General features: G+C 38.0%; 1 protein-coding gene and 1 non-coding gene across 5 annotated transcripts; both read left to right on the forward strand.

The window, feature by feature from the left end:
- The first annotated feature begins 476 nt into the window (after window positions 1-476).
- NOM1 (nucleolar protein with MIF4G domain 1) lies at window positions 477-27,979 on the forward strand. 4 transcript variants are annotated; one of them, XM_071215377.1, is made up of 12 exons: window positions 477-8,538; window positions 10,150-10,277; window positions 11,309-11,504; window positions 16,734-17,057; window positions 18,765-18,875; window positions 20,700-20,867; window positions 21,615-21,736; window positions 23,531-23,663; window positions 24,031-24,162; window positions 25,793-25,902; window positions 26,629-26,823; window positions 27,844-27,979. In XM_071215377.1, exons 1-11 carry the CDS (start codon window positions 7,525-7,527, stop codon window positions 26,801-26,803), a joined length of 2,613 nt encoding a protein of 870 aa, XP_071071478.1. In that variant the 5' UTR covers window positions 477-7,524; the 3' UTR covers window positions 26,804-26,823; window positions 27,844-27,979. The 4 variants fall into 4 exon arrangements, with proteins under 4 accessions (XP_071071478.1, XP_071071479.1, XP_071071477.1 ...); XM_071215378.1 differs by having other exon boundaries at window positions 27,841-27,973; XM_071215376.1 differs by lacking the exon at window positions 27,844-27,979 and adding an exon at window positions 27,223-27,422.
- LOC111764164 (U6 spliceosomal RNA) lies at window positions 5,926-6,033 on the forward strand. Its single transcript, XR_002796850.1, has one exon. It is a non-coding gene; the product is annotated as a U6 spliceosomal RNA (small nuclear RNA).

A 27,979-nucleotide genomic window follows, 5' to 3' on the forward strand; every position in this document is an offset into this window, starting at 1 on the left:
TGGGTGAATTGCATGCTCTATTAATATGTATAAATAAAATTTGTTTGTTAAAAAAAACTACTGCTAGATAAATATATTGAAAAAACAATTTTTTTCACACCAATCTTAATTTTAAAGTATTTTCTAGCTTTTGGGGGGAAGCTAGTAATGCTGTACTTTTAAAAATCTGGCATACTCGAACAAGAAATAGCAAATCCTCTAAATGGAATTCGAGGGACATGAATGCTTTTTTGCACGTAGGTTGTCAGAAATTATATTGTCTTTGTTTCTACAATGATAAAACCAATTATTGAATATGAATAATAAAGGATCCAATAAAAAAATTTTTAATCTGGGAAAAAAACCTAAAACATTACTATAGATACAGTCTATTTTGACCATTATTAATATAGTTAATACCATTTTTTTTTTTGTTTTGGGGGTTTATTTTTGTTTTGTTGTTTTTCATGTGTGTGTTTTTGGGGTTTTGCTTTGTTTTGTTTTTTTTTTTGGTTAGAATTTGCCCAGTTTATCTCTGTTAAGTTTTCCTTCTCTGGTTTACCTCTATTGTAAACAGCTTATTGTTAGAATTTTATTAGTCTGGCAACAAAACAAAACCAAAAAACTACATGGAGATATAATTTCATACCTTACAGAATGGCCATTATTTTTAAAAAAGCAGAAAGCTGCAAGTGCTGAAAGGATGTGGATAAACAGGAATACTCTTTCACAGTTGGTGGAAGAAATGATCAGTAAAATGGTGCAGCATCTGTAGAAGACAGTTTGGCAGTACTTCAAGAAGCTGAACATAGAACTGCCACGTAATCCAGTAATCCCCTTACTATGAATTTATTCACAAGAACTGAAAGCAAGTACATGAACTGACATTTGCACACTGATGTTCACAGCAGCATTATTCACAATCGCTAAAATATGGAACCAGCCTGAGTGTCCACCAATCGATGAATGGATAACCAAAATGTGGTATATACACACAATGGAATACTATTCAACCATAAGAAGAAATGAAATTGGGATGCATATGACAACATGGGTGAAACTTGAGGACATTATGCTGAGTGAAATAAGCCAGATACAAAAAACAAATATTGTACTGTCTCGCTAATATGAACTAAATGCAATGAGTAAACTTATAAGGTAAATGCTAGAGTGTGGGTTACTAGGAAATAGAAGGTGGGTTGAGAATAGGAGATGATGCTTAATGTATGCAGCATTATTTTTTTTTTATTTAATTCCCCTCCCCTCCCCCGGTTGTCTGTTCTTGGTGTCTATTTGCTGCGTCTTGTTTCTTGTTTCTTTGTCCACTTCTGTTGTCGTCAGCGGCACGGGAAGTGTGGGCGGCGCCATTCCTCGGCAGGCTGCTCCCTCCTTCGCGCTGGGCGGCTCTCCTTATGGGTGCACTCCTTGCGCGTGGGGCTTCCCCACGCGGGGGACACCCCTGCATGGCAGGGCACTCCTTGCGCGCATCAGCACTGCGCATGGGCCAGCTCCACACGGGTCAAGGAGGCCCGGGGCTTGAACCGCAGGCCTCCCATGTGGTAGACGGCCGCCCTAACCACTGGGCCAAAGTCCGTTTCCCTATGCAGCATTATTAATAAGATTAATTTTAAAAGCATGGAAATGAATAGAGCTGAGAGTAACATGTTATATTGAGTATAACTAACACTACTGATTTATAAATGTGATTGTGGCTGAAAGGGGTAGACTGTCGAAGTGAATGTCAATTGAAAGGAAACTGGAAAATAATCTAGTGAATGTATAACAGTGATTTCAGCAGGGGATGAAGATTGTGGGTAATACTAATAGAATAAATATAAGAATGCTCTTCTACAAAGTGCTAAGAATATGGTGATACACATGAAAATCACAACTAATGTAACTTATAGACAATAGTTAAAATGTTGCAACATCATAGTAGTAATATTGTAATATTTTGCAGCAATGGCAAGAAGACATTTTTTTAATCCTAAGGGACAACAATGGAGAGATAAATGGGTATAGGATTTTACCTTTTGAAGTAATGAAAACATTCTAAAATTGACTGAGGTGATGACAGCACAACTCTGTGAAAGCACCACTGAGTGTACATTTTGAATGGATTATACAAAGCATGGGACTGTATAACACAAATAATCTGGTGGTGGATGATAGACTGTGGTTAACAGGACAAATATGAGAACGTTTTCTCCTGAACTATAACAAATATTTAATACTAATACAGAGTGTTTATAATTGGATGGATTGGGGGGGAAATACCCCAAATGTAGGATATTGGCTACAGTTAGTAGTAATATTTTGATGATGCTCTTTCATAGTTTGTAACCATGTTTCACAACAATGCAAGGTGTTGGTGGTGGGGAGGTGTGTAGGAGTCTTGTATGATGATAAGCATGTTTGTTTTGTAAATTCACAAATTTTACTATACACTTATTGTTTATTATGTTCATGCATGAATGATATAATTCATTAAAATTTTATTTTAAAATAAGATTACATAGCTCCTTACTTTCAGTCATTAAGATAACCTTCAAGGATAACCCTTTGGCAATATCTATCAAATTTACAAAATGCATGCCCTTTGATTTAGAAATTACACTTCTAAGAAATGTAGCCCTCAGATACTCCGCTCATGAATATAAAATGCTGTGTATTCAAAAATATTCATTGTACCATCATTTTTTCATATAAATATGTTGGAAATATAAGAATCAATAGAGGCTGCTTAACTAAATTATGGTATGATACTTCCAAACAATGAAAAACAATGAAAAGCATTCATCCACTGAACATCTATTGATTGAGTGCCTACTATGTGTCAGGCAGTGTTCTAACCTAAGAGACAAATCCACAAGATAAAAAAAACCTCATTCCCTGGTGAAGTTAACACTCCAATGGTAAGAAGTAGACAATGAACATAATAACTTAGTAAAATTATATGATACTTTCCATGGGGGGAAAAAAAGTATAAAGGAGATCAGATGTTACTGCAAGTGTAAACAGGGTAGTCAGGAAAGATCTACTACATGACATTTGAGCAAAGACTTGAAGTAGGAGTCTGAATGTGCCGTGTAGATAACCAGAAGCACCTTCCCTAAAGAAGGGAAAGCCAGTGTGAAGTCCTAAGGTAGGATCCTGCCTGGTTTATTTCGGAAACCACAAGGAGGCCAGTGAGTTGAAGCTGGGATCAGAAAACTAAGAAGGTAAGGGCGAGTTATGTAAAGAAGTCCTCATAAGTCTTGCATGTGAAAGGGTAGCCATTAAAGAGTCTAAGCAGCAGTGCGGCCTATTAGTTCCATTTTTACAAGCATCACCTTGACTATCATGATGAGAACCCACTGAAGGCAGTGAGGCAGGGAGAGCAGATGGATAGCTTTCATAATAATTCAGGAGAAAGTCTGTGGTGGCTTGGACCAGGATGGTGGTAGTGAAGGAGCATTGGTAGCTCTCTATGTTGTAGAATGGTCTCCAAGATATATTATTAAATGGAAATATCAAGTTATAGAACAATGTTTAGTAAAGTAATATTTATTGAACAAAGTATACATATACACACACATTTATGCTTTATTTCGCATAGAATATATCTGGAAGAACATAATAATGCATGCCTCCTGGAAGGAGAACTGAGTGATTAGCAGACAGAAATAGGAAGAAGATTGATTTTTTCATTTATATCTTTTTGCATCTTTTTATACTCTGTATATTTATTACCTATTAAAAATCAAATTAAATAATTTCTTAAAAAATAAAGTAGCAAATATTTAGAAGAAAATATTTGCATACATATGAGAAAAAGGATTACTCAATATTTTTTATTTAAAACCTATAAGGAAATGTGTAAAGGGCATAAACAAAAGAAGAGATACAAATAGCCAATAAACATATGAAAGAATACTCAGTTTCCAGAGGAATTAAAATAACAACTGGAGGGGAGCAGATGTGGCTCAAGCAGTTGAGCACCCATCTCCCACATGGGAGATCCAGGGTCCAGTTCTCAGTGCCTCCTGAAAAAAAAAAGTAAAAACAACCAACTCAGGGAAGCTGATATGGCTCAGTGGTTCAGTGTCAGCTTCCCGTATAAAAAGTCCTGGGTTCAGGCCCTGGTACCTAAAAAAAAAACAAAAAAAAAAACAACAGGATACCATTCTTGGCTGACAAGTTGGCAAAAAAAGAATGTTTTTAAAACATCAAGAATTGAAACTGGGTGGAGAAAGGAGAGCTCTTGCACACTGCTTTTGAGAGTAGAAACAGAGAAAGCAACTCTGAAAAGAAATAGAACCATCTATTGAAACTGAAAACTATACATCCTATGTTATGGATTGAATTGTGTCCCTGCAAAAAGGTGGTGAATCCCTAATCCCCAATACCTCAGAATGTGACCTTTTTGGAAAAAGGGTCTTACTGTGGGCACCCTCCTCGCTGTGCCAAACAATCCATCAGAAAGAGAGACAGCTGCTATCACCTCCAGGGAGCAGTTTCACGGCATGGAGGGTGGCAAAGAGCATATGAATGCTTCCACCAGGCACAGCGGTCCTAGGGTCCCAACCCAGCCCATGGATTGCAGGTGCAAAGCATGACTCACACAGGTACTGGAGGGACCGTTTACTGACAAGGAGATGCCAAGCAAGGCCAGCTTCACAAGTGGGCGTTGGACATCCTCTCGTGCCACAGAACAGAGTACTCCATTCCCTCCCCACTGGCAACAGATACACTGTGGAGGTGAGCCAGGCACCATGAAACTTATATACTCACTCTGGGAATATTTCCACGTGCTCGGGGCAAAAGGGGAAGGAATGCACGGGCAGACCGCTTTGCTGGAGATGTACCCAAGAAGGGAGTCAGCCCATATTCTCATCCCGCCCAAGCCAATGTGTCTGGTCCTGAAGACAGGGTTTATTTGTGGGTCACGGAGAAAGGCAGCAGGCCACACTGGACTTCCAAAATTACAGATGGAATTAGACAAGTTAATACGGGAGTAGGTCAGCCCTTAATCCCATGTGACTGGTGTCCTGATAAGAAGATGAAACCTGGACACAGACGGATATAGGAAGAACTCCATGTGACAATGGAGGCAGAGAGGGCCGTGAGCTGTAGGCAAGCCACCCCCAGAACGCAGGAGAGAAGCATGGAACAGGTTCTTCCTACAGACTTCAGAGGAAGCGTGACACTGCTGACACCTTGGCCTTGGACTTACACCCTCCAGAACTGTGAGAGAATAAGTTTCTGTTGTTTTAGGCCACTGAATTTGTGGTACTTTATTATGCAGCCCTAGAAAACTTGATACACTAGAACCCAATTGCAGCAGTTTGATATTGTTTATAAATTCCAAAAATAGATATTGGATTATGTTTGTGAACTAGTCTGTTCCTCTGGGCTTATTAGATTGGACTGGAATCAGGGGTTTCATTTTTACCTGATGAAATAATGATTTAGGCTTTGATGGGGCCACATCATTAGGATGTTGAGTTCTCACCCCCTTGGTAGGTGGAGCCTCACAGAGAAAAGGACAAAGCAGAGGAGTTAGTGGAGTTTTGACCCTAGAGCCCGAGAAGTAAGCACACAGAGAAGCAGATACGTGAGGAAAGAGAGAAGGCTCCGTTAGACATGGCAGAGGCCCTGCGGAGAGAGACAAGCTGTTCACCTGACATTATACAGCTGGCCTTGTGGAGAGAGTAGCGCAGCTGAGCCCAGAGAGAAACGAGCCCCAGGAGGGAGATGAGATTTATCCCAGTCTACAGCTGATATTGGAAGAAGATGGGACCCCAGAGTCTTAAGAGGAAGGGGAAACCTGAACGCTTGCTGATGTCAGCAGCCATCTTGCTCCAACACATGGCAATAGACTTTGGTGAGGGAAGTAACTTACACTTGATGGCCTGGTAACTGTAAGCTTCTACTCCAAATAAATACCCTTTATAAAAACTAACTGTGCTTGCTTTGGCAGCACATATACAAAAATTGAAATGATACAGAGAAGATTAGCATGGCCCCTGCACAAAGATGACATGCAAATTTGCAGAGCATTCTGTATTTTTTAAAATAAAACCTATTTTTCAAAAAAGAAAACAACACTCAATTTCTGGTATTTTGCATCAGCACCCCTTTGGCTGACTAATACACCAATAATTCCACTTTTCACCAGCAAAACTCATTTAGACAGGGTGTTCTTCGAAACACAGCTTGCTAAAAAATAAAACAAAACTGGAAACAAATTAAATGTCAACTAACTGAGGGATGGGCAAATAAATCCTGAAACATGATACCATGAAATATTGTGCAACTATAATAAGAAATGAAGGCTAGGGCTGGCATCTGAGCTGGGAGCCCTAGACAGAGGGATCCTGAGCCAATCAATAGGAAGAGGGATCCTGAGTCAACCAGTAGGATAAGAGAGTTTCAACCAATAGAAGCCATTACCTTAATTAATAAACAGCCAATCAACACCTCCCACAAACAGCCAATCAGCACTTCCCAGTTAGGATACCCTATTTACATAATATGCTAATCTTATTTCAAACCCTAACCAATGCCCTTGCTCAGAACCAATCAGAGCATTGCAACTAGGGACTCCACCCCCAGGGGCAGCAAAATAGCAAACCTATATGAAACCGAGCCCGGAAGCCCGGAGTTCACCTTATGAGCCTAGCCGCGCAAGATGAGCTTCCAGCGGAGGTGTGCACCTCCATCTTTTCCCCAGGAGGGCGCTTCCACCAGTGCCTCAGACAGGCTTGGCCTAGGCCTGAGCTCTAGCACTGAAGGTGCTTCCACCGGCACCTCAGCCATGCGTTTGCTTTGCCTAGGCTTGGGCTGCAACACCAGGGGGCATTTCCATCCTTGCCCAGCTGAGGTTCAAGCTGCAGCACTGAGCTATGATTAAATAAAGTTTGATTGTACTGAGGTTGCATTTCTTCATTCTGAAGTCCATCTGAACCAGAGAATAAAAGTGACAACAACAAAAAATAAGGTAAATTGTTACATAAACACGGAAAAATCTAAGACCTTGGGTAAAGTGAAAAAGCAAGTTGCAGGATAGTAAGCTTAGTATTATATTTCTCGTGTAAAACACACACACAAAACAACATTACATATTTTTCCTATGGGTGTATATGTATGTATGTAATAAAAGTATCTGAAAAGATTGACACTGTATCGATAGCTATGGTTACTTCTGAGGCAGGTTGTTAAGAGGACTCTTGATCAGAATATGAAATGTTTTCATTGTTTAAATAAGAATATATTGTGTATTCTATCTGAAATTAACTTACTATTTTGTAATTAAAATTCTTACATAGGCACTGTTCGCTACTTCTGTTCGACGCGGCTTTTCTTCATCTGGGCTCTGCCGCCCTCCCGCCAGCAGGTGGCGCGGTGCCTGGCCTAGCCCGGCGCCTCACTCCCCTCGCCCTTCTCCACTCCGCAGCCCAGTCCAGCCGGAAGACGCACGTCAACACCACCCAGCAAGATGGCTGCGCCCACGTGTGGGTTGTAGAGTTTAGCCCTGGCCCTGGCCAGGTGCGTTTGGTCTTTATGAAGCGTAAAGCTGGGCGCTGGCCGCACCGCGGTCATGGGAGCAGTGGGAAGGGATCCATGAAGAGGCTAAAGCTAGCGGTGGAAGAGTTTGTGCAGACGACCTCGGAGAGTGAGACCCCCGGGGGCTTCAAAGGAACGCTCCCGGGGTCCCGAGGCGAAGGTCACGGCGGACCAGCGGGCTTCCGCCCCGGCGGGAAAAAAAGTCGCAAAGAGTTGAAAAAGGAGAAGCGACATCTGAGGAAGGCGCGCCGGTTTCAAAGGACTGGAGGCCCTTCTCGGGATCCCGGCCCGGGAAGCCGCCGCGCAGCCGAAGAAACAAGCGATCCCCAATCTGAAAAGAAAAAGCAAAGCGTTCGCCCGACAGTAAGTCGGGATCCACCTCCTCACGCCAAGGAGCTGCGACCTCTCCAAGCTAAGGCCAGGTCTCCCTCGGTCGAAGCCAAGGCTAAGGGGTCCCCCGGTAAAACCAGACCCACTGCAGCCGCCACCGCCGCCGCTCGGAAAAGGGCACTTCTAGCGGCCAACGAGGAGGAGGACCGAGAGATTCGAAAGCTGGAGCGTTGCCTGGGCTTGAACAAACGTAAGAAGAAGGGCGGAGGTAGTTCTGTGCCGCTTAGCTTTGCACGCGATGGACTAGACTACATTTTAGGAGCCCTGGAATCTGGGAAAAATAGTGGCTTGTATGAAAGCAGTAGTGAGGAGGAGGAGGATGTCGGGCAAACCCTCCCCGAAAGTGACTTAGAAAGTGACAGCGAGGAGGAAAGTGAAGAGGAGGCCTCTATAAAAAGTGAGGAGGAGGAGGAGGATGTAGATGAGGAAAAGGAAGAGAAAGAGTTAGAAGCAGAAGGGGGAGCGGAGAGCGAAGAAGAGCAGGATGTGAGGGAGGAAAAAGAAAAGAAAGAAACTGCAGTAGGGAAAGCACATAAGAAAAAGAGAGAAAAAAGGGTCCGTTTTGCAGAAGATGAAGAAAAGAGTGAAAATTCTTCAGAGGATGGTGACACACCAGATCAGGTATGGTTAAAAAATTCTCTAGATTCTCAGGTATTTATTGCAAAAAGACGGTGGTGGGAAGCAGAGTGGAATAGAGATGACATAAAATTGATATATTAATAATTGTTTGAGCTGAGTGATGAATCAGAACTGTTGCCCTTATGCTGTCTGCTTTTATGTTTTTATGTTTCCATAATAAAGACAAGGGAAGAAAACATCTCTAGAGACCTTTTATTCCAGGAACTAAATTGGCATTTCCACTGGAGGTATTCAGTGTCACAGTTTTCCAAACCTGACTTTTGACTTTGTCTTCCTGTCCACACCCCTCCTTCCTGCTGAGATAAAGTTCAGGATCTGTGACATAGCAATCAAGGCCCTCATGAAGTGGCCCCTTGCCTGTTTAAACAGCTTCATCCCAGTACTCCTTTTCGTATACCTTGAAGTCAGACATGATATTCCTTATGTTTCTTTTCCCAGATACCACTATTTCAGCATTCTGCTTTTAAATATATTCCTTCTGCCTGCAAGGCCTTACATATTTTTCTCACTGATTATAGTTTCTGTTTACCTGTTAATGTCAAGCATCACTTGGAAATCCTTTTCTATGGTAAGTATATTAACTGTCGTTTCTCTCCCTGGGTGCTTTTAGCACCTGGCACTTTTTGGGTAATCCCTAAGTGCTATGAGTTCCTCACTTAGAAAAATATTTTTCAACTATTCCTAAGCTTCTTTAGAAGCGTTACTGAGGTATAGTTGACGAACAATGTGGAGTAATTTGTGTCTCAAGAGAAAGTTTCCTATATGTAAATGTGCTTTCTGCAATTTGGTTTAAACTCCCTAACAGCAAAGATAATACCTTACAAATATTAGTCTCCTGAAAACCTTTTTGGTATTGAGGGGGTGTTAGTTAGTGATAACAATTTGTAATCCTCCAGTTGATAATCAAGAAAAAATACAGTGGATTAGGTTTGGATATTATATAAACTTAGATGTTAATTTTGAGTAAGTCCAAAATTATTTTAGAGCATTTTCACTTCAAAACTGATGGCACTGGGTGTACTGGGTGAGAGTGTAAACTACAATGTAAACCACTATCCATGTGGTGCAGCAGTGCTCCAGAATGTATTCACCAAATGCAATGAATGTCCCAAGATAATGAAAGAGGCTGTTGATGTGGGAGGAGGGGGGTGGGGGCTATATGGGGACCTCATATTTTTTTAATGTAACATTAAAAAATAAGAAAAACTGATCGTAAATTTAATTTTGGTGTTTGGGATACTGCCATGCCTGTAGTAAATTAAGCCTGGGCAAAAGCCTTAAAAAAACCCTGGTAACTCCTTTGGAAAAAAAAAAAAAAAGCAATAGAGGTGCACAACCATATCTAAATGACCACAGAGGGAAAAATAAGATGATAAAATATATTGATATTCACATAAATAATGACACCCAACAAGCCAGTGAGTAGAATGCTTATTGAGAACCATACTGGACACTCAGTAAATATCTGATGTTTAATAAATAGCAGTGGTCATTGGTAATAGCTTTCCACGTTTCTTGGGAATTTAATGTTTAAATGTATATATCACAAGGAAAAATTTAGATTTATTAATAATTTGTTTTTCTTCTTTCAAGCAGAATCATTGTGAAAGTAGTGAAAAATATGTTCCACCTCATGTGAAGCAAGCTGAGGAAACATTGGATACCCCAAAAAAGGAAGAAATAGAAAGGTTAAAGAAGCATGTAAAAGGTCTAATTAACAGGTAACATTGCAAATTTGTTATATTGTGTCACGTAAAGAGATGGTTAAAAATATAAAACTATCCCAAGGATTAAATATTAAGTGGTGAGACATGGGCGTTGTAATAGTTGATTGGATCCTTTTTATTCTGTTCTTAATGCATCCAGACCTAGTACCTTTTGTTTCTTTGCTTACTCACTAGAACTGGCTAGAACTTTATTTCAGAAATAAGCGTCCTATATAATGTGTAATGGTCAGAGCTTGCTTGCTTTTAAATTAAAACCAAAACATTTTCTACAGTGCATTCTGGGCTTTTACCATAACGTGCTATGTTACTTAATGTTCAGTTTAGTATTGGCGCTGATGTCCAATGAATAGTCTTCCATGTACATATGTATTTTTCCTCTCCCCACCCAGTAGAGCAGCCTTTTCCCAGTGTTAGCAACAAATGGTTTTTATTCTACGTAATAAATTGAAAAGTAGGAATTTTTCCTAAAAGTACATACCATCAAAGATGGTTGCCTGCCTCTGTTTGGGCGTATCATAGGAGGATACACAATGCTATATCCTCATTAAAGTTTCTGCAGACTTAGAATCCTCTGTGCAGTTCATTATGGCCACATTTCAGCTGTAACGAAACCCAGTATCAGGAAGTGAACATAGTTCAAGTGCTTGAGCGCCTGCTTCCCATGTATGAGGTGCCGGGTTCAATCTCTGATGCCTCCTAAAAAAAAACCCAACTCTCATTGGGAAGCAGATGGAGCTTAGTGGTTGAGCACCTGCTTCCCATGTATGAAACCCTGGGTTCAATCCCTGTACCTCCTTAAAAAAAAAAGCAAAAGAAGCCTAGTAGCAATCCCCAATAATTACATTATTTCACAAGTATTGTGCATAGTTATGTACTATGTGTGCTAGGTTATTGGGGCAAGATAATTTTTCATGGCTCAAAACTATACATTAAATAAGATATTGACAACGTTTTTAAAATTGGACTGAAAAATAATTCTTAATGTAAACATTATTTTTGTTATTTGTACTGACAATTCTCTACAGGTTAAGTGAACCAAATATGGCCTCAATAAGTGGACAACTGGAAGAACTGTACATGGCTAACAGTAGGAAAGATATGAATGACACTTTAACAGCTGTTCTTATGAGTGCTTGTGTCACTGACTCAGTTATGCCCAGCAGGCTGATGATGGAACATGTTCTGTTAGTTAGTATTCTTCACCATACAGTGGGAATTGAGGTATGGCTTTTATCTTTTCTTACTTATATCCCATCTGCCATCCTTTCTAGTCTGTTCATAGTGATTGAAGTGATTACTTTATTGATAGGCCTGATAAATACTCAATTGTATGATACCTCTTGTTTTGTTCATTTTTGTTCCTCATAACTAATACCTTTTCTGTACCATATAATTCTAAGGCGCATTTAGTAAATTCTTGATTTTGGTCAACTTTGATCTTTTGTTCTGTCTATTTCAGTATGTCTTTATATTTGTTTTCTTCTGGACTGACCTCTTGACCTTGCCTTCATTTGCTATATATTCCATACTTTAAAACTGACTTATTTCAAATGTTCAGAATATGCATGAGTTGTATAATTTTGCTACTGAGGTTTTATGTTGGGTGGAAGATTATTTTTTAATAAGAAGGCCAGCAGCATCTAAGAAAATTGGGTATTAAATAAAGAGATATGTGGAAGAGCATATAGGTTTGGAGTCACCTGGGTTCATTTCCAAGTAAGATGTATATCCTTAGTGTGCCTATTTCCTCATCTGTAAAGCAGAGCTACTTTTGACAGGATAAAAGTGGGCAACGTATATAAAGCATCTAGCATACCTGATACCTAATAGGTGCGAAATGAATATTTGTCCCCTCCCTCTATCCCCTCCAACTCTCTCGTCTTCTGCATCCTGGCTCAGTGACGCTCTGAAGGTTTAAAGTTAAAGAAAGCTCCATGGTGATGACTCAGGTTCCATAGACCCCAACCTTTAACAGGCTTAATCTCTTCTAATAGTATAATCCAGTGAAATTATAACTTTCCCAATCAGTATTCCAGTTCCCACAATGAGCTGATTTCAAGTATATTGAAGGAAATCAATTTGATTAAAGGTATAGATATTAAAGTATGTGAGTGAATGGATGATTTATTGAATGAGGCTTAATTTTCCTAGATGGTATTTATATTCGAAAGAACTTGTCAGCCCATATGGATCTTTTAATGGTACAGTACCTTTTGATGGTGATTATCTTAGTATTTTAAGAAACTGTTCCCAAGAAAATGCCAAGACAGCAGAACATCCCAAATGTCTGATTCCCTGGTATAAGTTTATATTCACTTTTATGTCTTCATTACATGTGATCCTCACAGTGTTCCAATGAGATGAGAAGGATAGATTTTTTTAACCCCACTTTGCAAATGTAGTAAATGAAACTACAGAAGAGTTATGTGATATGACCAAGATCGCAAGACCTTTTTTGTTTTGTTTTTGTTTTTTTTTATATATTTCTCTCCCCTTCCCCCACCCCCCATTGTTTGCTCTCTTATCCATTCACTGTGTGTTCTTCTGTGTCCGCTTACATTCTTGGCAGCACTGGGAATCTTTGTTTCTTTTTTCTTGCGTCATCTCTCCGTGTGTACGGTGCCACTCCTGAGTGGGCTGCACTTTTCACGCGGGGCAACTCTCCTTGCACATGGGACTTCCCTATACAGGGGACACCCCTGCATGGCATGGCACTCCTTGAACACAGCGACACTGTGTGTGGGCCCGCTTATCACATGGGCCAGGAGGCCCTGGGTTTGAAACCTGGCCCTCCCATATGGTAGGCAGATGCTCTATCAGTTGAGCCACATCCCCTTCCCAAAACTTGTTAAAGATAAACTAGAACTTTTTTACTCCAAAGCTAGCATGCTTTCTACTACAATGCTATTCAAATTCTTTTTTTTTTTTATTATTTTCTCTCAGTCAGAGACTTAAAAACCACTCAGAATCTTGTGGAATAGGACTGCTGAGTTTAGAACACAGCTCTGCCAGTTAACTAGATATGACCTTGTATAATCTCTCTGCCTCAGTTTCTTCATCTGAAGAGATGTTAAAAGTTTAATGAGTTATTACATGTAATGAGCTTAGAAAAGAGCCTGGCCCATAGTAAGTGCTCATTAAGTTGTGTTGTGGTTATTATTAATATCAAATTAATATGAAAGGAGGTTGTCAACATTGAAATTCTGCTGCTGTTTTCACTTTTCCCAGCCTCTGCAGGTTTCAGTGCTTTTCTTAGGTATTCTTCTGAACCACATTCTTCCTTACTCAGCAGTAGTTACATTGTGAACATTTTTGAAAGATGGAGACTTTAGGATCTACTGGGCTTTGGGAAGCTAGAGACAGAAGAGAGAGTGGTACTGGCCCTGCATCTTCTTGGGCATAGGATTCTGCTCTCAACGCATAGGTGAAAAATCTGTACCAACAATTTCAGAAATCACTCTTTTGAAATAATTTTTTAAAGAACTGTGCTCATTTCACATAGAAATGCTGTAAGTCCATTTGCTTTTCTATTACAAAGTGTAATGAAATCACTGACTGCCATTCTTAGTATCCTTTGATTGCCATAATTCAGTGCTATTATATGGCTTCTAAGTACATTCCCTAGGTCCTTCTAAATCATACTGGTATACTTTGAGCAGACTTAATCAAAGCTATTGTAGTATAGACAGTATTTCAGTCAGATATAGTAAAAGCCATAGACCCTGACCACTCACAACATATCAGGAATTTACTTGATTTAAAAACATGGGATTATTGGTCCTACTTCTCATTTATACCTTTGCTAATAGCATGAAGGACAACTGAAATTACTTGTTCCAAGGGGAAGTCATTATAGTACTTTAGCTAATGACATCCACTAAAACTTCTGCCAAAGTATGATGAGCTCTCAGGATGCTAGTTCCATTAAACTTCTTTCAGTTCTCTAATGAGAAAAACATCCTCACAGGAACTCATGGAAGAAGAAAATGTTACAGACCATTCACATACAGTCAGATGTGAACTGCTTCTAGAAGTCATTTGAAAATCGAAAGTCAGATATATGCATATTTTTGCTAAAATTCCCATGTCAGAATTAAGGTATATGCTTAGATAACTGTTAGGTATAGCAGTAAGAATGTTATTCATATGTTTAAATGTTATACTATATTTTACTTATTTATATATGTATTTTTAAGGAGGTACCAAGGATTGAAACCAGGAGTTCATACATAGGAAGTTCAACCATTAAATGGAAATTTTAATTTTTACAAATTTTGATATTCTATTCATGTGATTGAAAACATATCTGAGTATACTTTTTGCCTGAGTTTTTCTTGATGTTTGCATGATTCTAATTTATTTATTTTGTTGTATTTATTTATTTTATTGTCTTTAAAAGCCAAAAAATATAGCCAATCTGTCAGAAATTGCCTCCACACAGTTATTATTCCCTCCCACCAATATATTGCTTTCTTCTGGCTTCTTCTAGCTTATATTTTTTTTACAGCCTAGCAATGATAAGTGTGTATATATATACACACACACACACACACACACACACACACTCCTGACTTTCTGGTTGATCTTGTCCTCACTCATGACTTTAACTACCATTTACACATCTGTGATCAATCCTACCTTGATGTCTGTGTTTCAAGGTTAATATGTATTAAACTGACTTTTTCCATTGCCTGCTAACATGCCCTTCCTCGTATATTTCCTGTTCCACTTAGAAGCACTGTCATGTACCCCATTAACCAGAACAAAAACCTGGAAGTCTTAGACATTTGATATTTCGCATCCAATGAAGCACGATGCCCTACCAGTTCTGCCACTAAATCACTCTTATACTCATTCTTTTCTTTCCAAATCTAGTACAGCTGCCTTACTTCAGGTTATCTTCATGTCTAGACTGTTAACATCACATTGTGTCTGTGCTTCCATTCTTTTCTTCCTTCCAGTCTCTCTGCATGAGCTGAGATTTGAAAGAAAGTGATGATTGATAGTAATAATAACAAGAATGGTAACTATCATTTCTGCCTTCCAAGTTTCATTATCCCAGTTTTACAGAGAGTAGAAAATGGAGAGATACATTAACTTGCTCAAGACCACAGACGGTGGCAAATAGGTAAACCAGGATTCAAATCTAGCTCTTTCTCATTCCAGAGCACATAATTTATGGAATTTAGAATAATAATTTATTCTAAAGAGAAAAGATGAAAACTTAGTGACTTCCCATAGCTTTACCAGGCAATTTGTGATTCTGGGTCACCTGCTTTACCCTTAAATGAAATTGCTACATTTACAATAAATGTATTCTCTACTATACAGTAAATATATACAGTAAATGTATTCTATATACAGTATTGTATTCTACTATAGAATTATTGTGACTATAGCAATAGAAGAAAGGGTATCACTGATGTGGAGACAGTGGCCATGGGAGTAGCTGAGGGCAGGAAGAGGGAAGAAGAGGTGTGATATGGGGAAATTTTTGGGACTTGGAGTTGCCCTGAATAATATTGCAAGGACAGATGCAGGACATTATAACATGCTGAATGGACTAGGAGAGAGTGTAAGCTACAAAGTAAACTATAATCCATGCTGTGTAGCTTTGCTCCAGAATGAATTCATCAAATGCAGTGAATGTGCCACACTGATGAAAAAGGTTGTTGATATGAGAGGAGTGGGGCAGATGGGGAGTGGGGTATATGGGAACCTCTTGTATATTTTAATGTAACATTTTGTGTGATCTATGTATCTTTAAAAAAAAAAAAAGATAATAAAAAAGCCTAATGTAAAAAAAAAAAATCTTCCCAGTAGTAAAAATAAATAAATAATTGCAATTGCTTGTTTACTTGTTGATCTTCCTGAAGAGCAGCACATTCATCATTCATTGGCTGAACTGAGGAATGAATTTACTTAATCTTTTTATAATAAGAGTCTTAACCCTTTGAAAATAGAGGCCATCTCATCTTTTGCATTTGGATTCCTTACATTGATTCTTAACTGCCAGTTTGTTAGCTTTCGTTATCACTTGATATGTTGGGCTTTTTTTTTGGTTTACTTTAACTAGCAGTTGTATTACTTCCTTGTAAGAAATTAAGAAAAAAAATCTAGAAAAAGTCTTTTGAGAAATGACTAATAGTACATTTTTAAAGATATGGACATATTTTTACAAAATTTTTAGGAATTGTACTTTTCCAAGGAACCAAAAATACCACCTCACTGCTGATTTTAAAGAAAAGAGGATATATTACATTTAAAGGTTTGAGTACTATGGCAAATTGCTTTATGTTGTCATAACTATACAGTGTTCTCATACGTAAAGCATTACATACCTGCTATGGGGAAAGAAAGATCCCAAACAACTTAAAAATTAAAATTTAATTTAAAATTTTGATTTTCACATGATTTTAAAATGGTATTTTTTCTGTTTTCTTTGTTCAGGTTGGTGCTCACTTTTTGGAGGCTGTCGTGAGAAAGTTTGATGACATATATAAAAATGGAAGTGAAGGGAAAGAATGTGATAACCTTTTTACCATTATTGCCCATTTATATAACTTCCACGTGATACAGTCTCTCCTCATCTTTGACATTTTGAAAAAACTAATTGGAACTTTTACAGAAAAAGATATTGAGTTGATCCTGTTAATGCTAAAAAATGTGGGCTTTTCATTGAGAAAAGATGATGCTTTATCACTTAAGGAACTGATCACTGAAACCCAGGCTAAAGCTGCTGGAGTAGGCAACAAGTTTCAGGACCAGACCAGGGTATGATTACATCACTTGACATGCTTCATAAATGTCTTTTAAAAGCTCACAAACTGTTGCCAGAATTTAAAAATAAGTATTTGGGGTAAATATTACATTTAATTTGCTAATGATTACTGTTATCTTTTGTGTGGGCTAAGAGATTTCAGGGTCATGTAAATGGCCTTGAAGCTATGGAAGTAGATAATATTGCCGGATATAGAGTGAGAAGTGAAAACCTTAAGATTCAGGAGCTCCGATATTTAACTGCATATAGGAGGAAGAGCTGGCCAATGAGAATGCAAAGTCAGAAGGAAGAAGATGGGAAAAGTCATAGAAGCAAGGGACTAAGAGTTTCAAGGAAGGTTTTATGCTCCGTGTTGAATGTGAAGATGTCAAGCGAGTTAAGGACTAGAAATTTTTTTTTGATAGAATTTTAATGGTAGAATGGGAGCAGCAAGTTATACTTAATGATAATTTAAAAATTGAAAAGGTCTGCAGAGCAGAAAGTAGATTAGTGGTTGTCCAAGGCTGAAGGAGTTGGGGGTAGATGGGGAGTGACTTAATGGGTACAGAGTTTCTTCCTTGGTGGATGATGAAAATGTTCTAAAATTGATTGTGGTAACTAGAATACTAATTCCTTTAAAATGTATATACAGTTAAAAACTACCTCATTTGCCTTTCTTGGGAAAATAATTAATGGACTTTAACAATTTTCGTCACAAACTGCTTGAGTCTTACTATTTAAGTCATTTCATTTAGCTTTCAGTAAGCATTTAATGATGTAAAATATTTTTCGCCAAATGTGTCAAGTCAGACTACTCTGCAGCTCTGATCTGTGATGTACTCTGAGAGAATTTGTATCTCTAAATCACTGTCTTGGATTTTTAACCATGTTCACCTGCAGGTTTTCAAGTATAAAAATTAATAGTCATCTTCTCTTTCAGGCGTTTTTCAGTTGTTTTCCACAAACTGCACTTGACTGAAATGTGATAAGAGATTAAAATGTCTTTTCTTTCAAGCGTATTTCAGCTGTTTCTCAGAAATGTACTACTTGATTGAAATTAAATAATGGGATTAAATTTTAAAAATTGTTTTCAGTGATGGTTGCACAACTCTTCTGTGTACTAAAAAACCATGGAATTGAAATTCTGACATTATTTCAAAATTAAAAGTTAAAAAAGGCCAGTAGTGGTGGAGAGGTTGAAAATATAAGAGAAAGGAGAGGATAACTGAACAGTTATAGGGTCTCTGAGAGGATAAGAGTAAATGGGATCCAGAATACAGATGGAAGGTTTGATAGGTACAGGTACAACAGATTTTCAGGTTTGAAGACTATGATGAGGAGGAGAGGCAGGGAAACCCTAGACCGAGCAGAGGTACCAAGCAGAGAATGGGAAAGAGAAAGTCAGATTTCTGGCCTCATTTTGTTGCCGTGATGATTGAAAGGCATGGAATAGCACTTGAGAAGTCCTTAAGGTGGAACTAGGCTTATTTGAGGAACCAAGATCCCAGTTGAGGATCATGGCAACAAATTTATATTTTAAAATATTTTGTCATCCTGATCAAGATGTTAAAATCAATACAGTTCATCTTTAACTAAAGGCTGTCTCTCATTTCTTGTTATGAGCAATGATGACCATGAGCATAAAGTGATGTATTTCTTGCCAATATGAATAATCAATTTAGACTACCTGAAATAATTGTGTTGGTTTTTTTTTTTTAAAGATTCGGTTTATGCTCGACACTATGTTGGCACTGAAGAATAATGACATGCGTAAAATTCCGGGCTACGATCCTGAGCCAATAGAGAAACTGAGGAAGTTACAAAGATCTTTGGTAAGTAACTATTAATTCTATTTTGTTTTGAGCTTCCATTTAACATGAACCCATAATCAAAATCACAAAATTACGGGAAAAAAAATTATCCAGGATGGGAAAGTCAGGTGCCATGTCTGTTAAGAGTTTTAAAGAGATCAAATTGAAACTTGTAATGTTTTCTGTCATGAGCTCTTCTGCATAGTCTCTGTGCTCTTTGTATAGAAGTTATGGTTAGTACTGTTAGAAACTTAGTTTCTGTTAGCTAACATCCCATACATTCCACCCAGTGGTACTAAACTCTGGCTGCAAAATAGAATCATCTGATAGCTTTTCAAAAAGCCAATGTCAGCCTTTTACCCATCCAAGACTAATTTAATAAGAATCATTGTGTGGGGAGGGTTGGCTTGGACATGATTTCTTTTAGGCTTCTCAGGTATGTCTAGGGTATAGCCAGGATTGAGTCCCACAAATCTCAGGTTAAGACTTTCAGCCCCAGTCATCTTAAGTCCAAAGAGTTGTTGAGGGAGCGGGTATGGCTCAAGAAGTTGCGTGCCTGTTTCCCACATGGGAGGGCTGGGGTTCAGTTCCCAGTGCCTCCTGAAAACAAAAACAAACAGCAAGCAAAACAAATGAAAAAACCAACTCAGGGGGAAACGGACTTTGGCCCAGTGGTTAGGGCGTCCGTCTACCATATGGGAGGTCCGCGGTTCAAACCCCGGGCCTCCTTGACCCGTGTGGAGCTGGCCATGCGCAGCGCTGATGCGCGCAAGGAGTGCCGTGCCACGCAAGGGTGTCCCCTGCGTGGGGGAGCCCCACGCGCAAGGAGTGCGCCCATGAGGAAAGCCGCCCAGCGTGAAAAGAAAGAGCAGCCTGCCCAGGAATGGCGCCGCCCACACTTCCCGTGCCGCTGACGACAACAGAAGCGGACAAAGAAACAAGACGCAACAAATAGACACCAAGAACAGACAACCAGGGGAGGGGGGGAAATTAAATAAAAATAAAATAAAATAAAAAAAACCAACTCAGGGAAGCCAATGTGGCTCAGTGGTTGAATGCCAGCTTCCCACATATGAGGTCCTGGGTTCAATCCCAGACCCTAAATACCTCAAAAAAAAAAAAAAAGTTGACTTTGGCATTATATATGCTTCACCTTTTTCATCTGCCTGCCTGACAGAACTCTTGTATGTCTGAACCAGCTCAGATCACTCTTCCTCTATTATAATAACTTTCCAAAGAAAATATTTTAGGGTGCTAGAACCACATGTATTATCATACAGACCTCAAAACAGAATAATATGGGCTTACTTCTACTTTTGTCTTTCCAAAGAGGTTTAACTGTTATGATTGTCAGTTATTTGTTACAAATATTTATGCACCAAAAATGCTATTTTTAAAAGGAGAGAAAAGCATAAGGATGGGGAGTGGATGTGGCTCTGGCAGTTGGACACCTTCCTCCCACCTGGGTGGGACATGGGTTTAGTTGCTGGTACCTCCCAAAGAAGACAGCAAACAACAAGAGCAGGTATCAAGCAAAAACAACGAGCAGACATCAAGCAAAAACAAATTACTGGGGAGCAGATGTTGCTCAAGCAGTTGGGGCCCTCCTCCCACATGAGAGGTCCTGGGCTCAGTTCCCGATGCCTCCTAAAGAAGAAACAAACAGAAGGAGCAGACAACTAGCAGAAACAACGAGCAAAAAGAAGAAGGAGCTATCTCAGGGCAGTGGGGAGTAGGCAAAGAAGACACACTAGGGGAGTGGAAAGTATAAGGATGGTGGTATTATGAAAACATGAAACTGAGCCAATAAAACCATTTTCACTACATACTTTTTCTTTTAACCAGGTGCGCAACATTGGCTCCAGTACCGAAACGCATCTTCGAATCTCCTGGGATAGTATCTTGAATGCTGAACAGATTGGTCGCTGGTGGATTATAGGGTCCTCGTGGAGTGGAGCCCCAATGATTGACAGCAGTAATAATAAGATCCAGCAGAAGCAGCTTGTGGGGACTGTACGGTGATGCCTGTCCTTACTCCTATTAAACTGAGTTCCGTGAGCATCTGACACATCTGTGTCCCTTATATCTAGTATATTGCTTTACCTACAGTATGTACTTTATTATCCACTAAGCAGTTACCCAAATGTACAGAGGTTTATTTGAAGACCTTAAAGAAATTGCTATTAGCCTATGATATAGGTTCAATATCTGTTGTTTCTTTCAAAAAAATTTTTCTGAAGTCCTAAAATACATTACACAAAAGACTTATAAGTTGAATAGAACGTTGGGAGCATATGACAATCAGAATATTCATTTTGCAGATACTAATTCTAGAGAGACATCATGTTTTCCAGAAGATGTTGATTCTGTTCTATTAGCCTGGGGTTTCAAATTGTTAAAATTATTTACATGTATTTGTATTTTTTACTACTATTATTATTATTATTAACCAAAGTCCATACTTTATTCAGATTCCCTTAGTTTTCACCTAATGTCCATTTTCTGTTCCAGGATTCCATCTAAAATACCACATGACATTTAGTCGTCATGGCTTTTTAGGATCCTCTATTTGTGGGGGGGTTGCCCAACAATAAATATTTAGCATTTGATTTAAGATTATATTTAGGTGAAAAGATGCAAAATTACCTGTTATTTTTTTTTTAAACTTCCCCTTAGAACCTACAGAAAACGAAAGTATGATATAGCATTTCTCAAACAAAGAAATTTCACTGAAACATTTGTATGATCTGTGCATTTCAGATTAGTTCAAAGATACTAGAACTTGCCCGAAAGCAGAGGATGAACACCGACATCAGGAGAAACATATTTTGTACAATAATGACTAGTGAAGATTTTTTGGATGCCTTTGAAAAGCTTCTAAAGTAAGCATGTGTGTAAACTACATAGCTAGTAATTGGACCTTTTAATCCACAGGAGTTAATGTACATGCAGCCAAAAATAAATGAGTTGTTTTAAGTTGCCCACATAGCCTTAGCTGAAGTAATGTATAATTTTTGTCTTTTTTTTTTTTTTTTGGTAATTTTGACAGTAGGTGATGTTTTTCTCCTAAGCTTTCAAAATTCCTGCTTTCATGTAGAAGCTTCACCTGTATTCAGATGTTTACTTCAAATGTCAGTTAGTTATTTTGTAATCACTAAAAAATGAAAATAGTCCAAATGTCCTTCACTTGGGAAAGGATAAACTAACCGAGGTACAGGCATACATTAAAATACTACTCAGCATTAGAAAGGAACAAACTGCTGATACCTGCAACAACGTCGATGAATCGGAACTGTATTATGCCAAGGGCTATTATTTTATAATTCTAATCATGTGATGTTCTTGTAAAGGGAAAACCATAAGGATAGAAACAGATGAGTGGTTGCCTGGAATGAAGGAAGGGGTTGACTACAAAGGGGCACAGGGGACTTAGGGGAATGATGGGTCTATGTTTTGATTGTGATGATAGTTACACAGCTACATAACATTTCAAAACTCATAGATCTCTACACTAAAATGGATAAATTTTACTGTATGTAAGTTATACCTTAATTTTTTTTTTTAAGAAAAAATAAAGTCATTACCTTAGCAAGAACCTGACTTTACAGGCATATACAATTGAGTGCTGACACTGAATATTGACAATCTGGCAGTAATTTTGGACTTTGTAGCTGGAGTAGAATATGTGGATTGTACTGTCCAGTCCCTCCATTTTACAACATTGTTGGAAAAACTGAGGCTTAGGGAAGTTAGGGACAGGGTTGGATCTATAGCCCATGTCTCCTTATACCCTCCACTACCTCTCCCCAGTTTGCTTTTTTTTTTTTTAAAGAAGTTATAAGTTTACAGAAAAATCATACAAAAAATACAGAGTCCCCATTATTAACATTTTGTATTAGTATGGTAACTTTGTTTCAGTTTATGAAAGAATATTATTATAATTGTACTTTTAACTACAGTCCATGGTTTACATTAGCGCTCACTGTTATTATACAGTCCAGTGGTGATGCTGGTGGTTTGTTTTGTTGTTCTTTTTTTTCAGTGTTGTGGGTTTTTCGTTTTTTTGTTGTTTTTTTAAAATTTTTATTCTAGTAATATATATACATACAACCTAAAACTTCCACTTTTAATCAAATCCAAATATATAATTCAGTGGTGTTAATTACATTCATGTGATGTGCCACCCTTACCACCATCTGTTACCAAAACTTATCCAGCACCCCAAACAAATTCTGTTCCAATTGAGCATTAACTCTCCATACTTTATCACCACTCTGGCCCCTGGTAAACTATATTCCAGTTTTTGACTTAATGAATTTGCTTATCTAATTATTTCATATCACTCAACCTGGTGTGTTCAAAGTTCATGTTTTTGCACATATCAGAACTGCATTCCTTTTCATGGCTGAATAATATTGCACTGTATGTATATACCATATTTTGTTTATCCATTCTTCTGTTGATGGACATTTGGGTTGCTTCCATCTTTTGGCTATCAAGAATAGTACCAATATGAACATCAGTGTGAAAATATCTGTTCCTACTGTACCCAGTTCATCTTTTTAACCTAACTATTCCAATCAGGAATGTGTTCCTTTGGAAGATTTCTGCCTCAAAGCTGTTAATACTTGGGAATTTGGATGATTTTTTTAGTTATGGTAATTTCTGTTTTATAGGCTTGGACTTAAGGATCAGCAGGAGAGAGAAATAGTTCATGTTCTCATGGATTGTTGCCTTCAAGAGAAAACATATAATCCTTTTTATGCATTTCTGGGTAGCAAGTTTTGTGACTATGAAAGGAGATTTCAGGTAAATTACTTTGTTAGTGATTTACTTTGTTGATCTAGTGACCCACCAGTTATGTGTACTATACTGTTTTTTCTAAACATCCTGTTTGACTCAAACTCACCTAAGAATTCATTTCCTTGAGTCAAGAATCTTATCCAGTCCAGACAGCTGTGTCCGATGGGGCACATGTCCCACAGTAGGCTGCTAGGCCCGCTTTTGCAAAGATAGATAACAGGTGGGGTGCCCTCAGAGGAAAGTGATATTAGTTGGTCAAAAATCTTCATTTTTGAAAGATTACAAATAAGTGAATTTTCTGATACATATTTCATAATTTATTCTAACAGATAGTTTTATTTAACTTTTTTCTTCTTTTTAACTCTTATATTAGATGACTTTCCAATTCAGCATATGGGATAAATTTCGGGATTTAGAAAATTTGCCAGCCACCAATTTCTCTAATTTGGTTCATCTGGTGGCCCACTTGTTGAAGACAAAATCGCTTCCACTTTCCATATTAAAGGTTTGTATAATGTATGAAAATGTTAAAAGCAATTTAAGTGATAGTATGATTACTTATATTTTTCCTTTTATCCAAAAAAAAAAAAAAAATGCATTTCCTTCAATTCTCATTTACCCAAAAAGTGTTTTTCATTATAACCATCACGAACATACAGTATACCTAGTAAATTAAGTTACAGTTACATGGAGGATTATTTGATATAAGATATAATAAAGCAATAGCTCTCTTCTCCACCATTTGTATTATAGAACTTCCATTTCACCAGCCAATGAAATACAGATATACTGATACTTGCCTAGAGTAGTAGACATGAAACCTAGACATAGTAGATTTAATTGGGATGGGCCAACAAGGCTTGGATAGTGCAACCACTGGATCTTGAGTATCCTAAGAAAAAAACTGAACTTTTTTAGAACCTACAGGTCAAATATAAATGAAAAGCAGATAATTCAGATGAATTGATGTTCTGAACCCCTTCTGTACCTTTGTACCTTCTCTTTCCTGATCTGTAGCTGCAGCTGTGTATCCTTTTATGCCATTTATCAGAGCATTTACTCAAAACTACCTTGTGTTTCTTTTGATGTGTGATGTTGGGTTTTAGCCCCTATGTTGAAAAATTAGGCTATTGAGCCATATACCATGTTCTAAAAATGGAATAATTTATAACGTTAGCAAAGTACTCTAAGAACACGGAAAAATACATCACCTTCTCATTGTTGGACTAGCTCTTGCCTTTCATTCACTCACATATTGAACTCAGTATGGAATAGGACAAGATGTTTCCCCCAGAGAGTAACAAGAACTGCTTGATATCTTATGCCTAAAACTTTTTAGGAGCATAACATTCAAGATGCAGTTGAAACTCACTTCTTAGGAAATAGAACTAAAGATATAGTTGAAGTTCCTCATGTGTTCTCTGATCCTCTCCCTTCCCAGAGGTAACCACTCATTAATTTGGTGTTTCTCAATCATAGGCATGTTTTTGTACTTTAACTTGTAGGTATGTAAAAGTACCTACATGCAAATGATACTATTTGCATGTTTTTTACCTCTATATGAATACTATTATGCTGTCACCATACTTAGTATCTTAGTATCCTAGTATCTTTTTATTTCAATTTAAGTTTTTTATTTCTCCCTATTAATATATTTAATTCTATGATTTTTTAACTGCTGTATAGTATTCTCCTGTATAACTACTGCAATTTATATTCATTCATTTTATAGTATTGATAAATATAAATTGTTCCCAATTTTTTGATAGTTCCTAGGGGATATATGCTTATAGTTTTCATTAGGGATAGTTTCCTGAGGGGATAGAGATAATATATGTTTCAATTATAGAAATTAAATCCCTGATCCATAAAGTATATACTCCTGTAAACTTCACTTAACACTGCCAAGTTGACCTCCAAAGTGGTGTACCAATTTACCCTCCTACCAGCAGTGAATAAGAGTTTCCATACTTCCACATCCTTGCCAATAGCTATTCATTTTTTAAAACTGGAAATAGCCTCTTAAATCTGGGGGAAAAATAATTTTTTATTCTTAATTGACTGTGCAGAAATCATTGAAAAAGTTGGCCAACTTAGTGTAACTTTATTTTTTTCTACATCCTATTCTTAATTAGGTAATTGAATTCAGTGAATTGGACAAGCCCAGAGTCCTGTTTTTACGGAAAGTGCTGCATCTGCTGTTAATGGAAACAGAAGTTGAAGACCTTGGTTTAATTTTTGCTAGGTATGTTCCCATCTAGTTCTAAGATATATGGAAGGAAGGTGAGAAATTATTTTCACTTACGTTGATTTATGGAAGCAAGATTGTTGTACTTTATGTGTAGATTACTAAATCTTCATTTTTAATTTTCAGTTTTAATTTTAAGCTATTCTCTTACACTTTAGATTTGGGATGGTAAAGCTTGCCTAATATCAAACTAATAATATGTAGCAAAGAGAATGTGTTAAGAAGTTCTTGGGGAACGGACTTTGGCCCAGTGGTTAGGGTGTCCGTCTACCATATGGGAGGTCCGCGGTTCAAACCCCGGGCCTCCTTGACCCGTGTGGAGCTGGCCATGCGCAGTGCTGATGTGCGCAAGGAGTGCCGTGCCATGCAAGGGTGTCCCCCACGTGGGGGAGCCCCACGCGCAAGGAGTGCTCCCATGAGGAAAGCCGCCCAGCGTGAAAAGAAAGTGCAGCCTGCCCAGGAATGGCACCGCCCACACTTCCCGTGCCGCTGACAACAACAGAAGCGGACAAAGAAACAAGACGCAGCAAATAGACACCAAGAACAGACAACCAGGGGAGGGGGGGGGAATAAATAAATAAATAAATAAATAATAAAAGAAGTTCTTAATGAGAATTCTATTTTAATAAGAAACTAGTTACATCTCACTAATCAAGATTTCTAGAATTTAAACATAGGAGAACTAATTTGTCACTGATACATATTCATGTGATTCCTTTTCAGAGTATCTGACAACCCAAAGTTGGGGATGTTACGAGAAGGTTTGAAGCTTTTTATTAGCCACTTCTTACTAAAGAATGTACAGGCCCACAAAAATCCTGAGGAAGCCAACATACTGAAAGAAAGAGCTGACATTGCAACAAAGTCTTTGCAAGGAAAAGCTTCCCTAAGAATGTAATCTGGGAAAAGGAATAGAAGGTGATCGTTTTTTACTGTAAAATGTCCTTTTCAAACCCAAAGGCCTATCCTGCTTTCTGTGTTTAAAAGCTTAGTGGAGCTATGTCATAGTTTATATTATATTATAGTTTATATTATATTTAAAATAGTTTGAGATAATTTTTTGATCCAAGTTTATATTGTATTTGTGTTTTAAACTATTTTCAAACAACTGTATATATTGGGGGAGGTGGAAAGAAGTAGAAAAGCAGGAGAGGGAGGGGTCAGACATACTGGACAGTGTTCTCTAAGTAATGAGGTAATGAGATTGTTGTGTATGTGTGTCTGATTATCTTATTTTTTAAATAGGTAAAACAAGCCAGCAGAGAGTGGACAGTTATCATAATTAAATTGATATGTTTTCCTTTTTTTTTTTTCCAGTTACCAAGGTCAGAGATTGAACCTGGCACCTCATATGTGGAAAGCCAGTGTTCAACATAAATAAAACATAAACATGCCTGTAAGAGATTAACCTTTATCTCATGAGAGAGAGAAAAACTGTGAAGTAGAAAATGTCCTTGTATACTTCCCATCTACTATGTATTCACAATAAATGTTTTTTGTTTTGCCAGCCCTTAGAATTTGCTTCTCTCCCTTTCTCAAATGTTGCGAATTTGATTTAAATGTCACTTTCAGTTGTTGATAATTATAGAAAATAGTGTTTTAATAATCATATATAAAAAACCTTATATCCAAAAGAGTTGTCCTCTTCAAAGTGGTCCCCTTGGAAAGCTGTACATACTTTGGCAATGTCACCCCTGTTCACAGCACCCCTTTGTCACATACTTTCACATACTACCATAATATCCTGTAGCAGTTTATTTTTAGAAATCATAATGTGAAGTCATAAATATCATGTATATCCCTAAACTAATGGTTTCATTTTTTTAAATGTGTAAGGAACTTGAAAAGTTGTTCTTTCTAAGATTCTGTACCTAGTCTTCAACTGCAGAAACCATCTCATTCAACCTAAAGCCAAATTAAAACTTTGTCTTTTAGCAGATTCTGAATTTAGACAACAAAGGAAGACAACTGCAGCTGTTAAAGAAAGTGTGTTAAAGAAAGCAGATGTGCCTCAAGTGATGGGGCTCCCATCTACCATATAGAGGGTCCCAGGTTCAGTTCCCGGGGACTCCTG

This window comes from Dasypus novemcinctus, chromosome 5 (assembly GCF_030445035.2).
Source record: "Dasypus novemcinctus isolate mDasNov1 chromosome 5, mDasNov1.1.hap2, whole genome shotgun sequence".
In the NCBI taxonomy this organism is placed as follows: domain Eukaryota; kingdom Metazoa; phylum Chordata; class Mammalia; order Cingulata; family Dasypodidae; genus Dasypus; species Dasypus novemcinctus.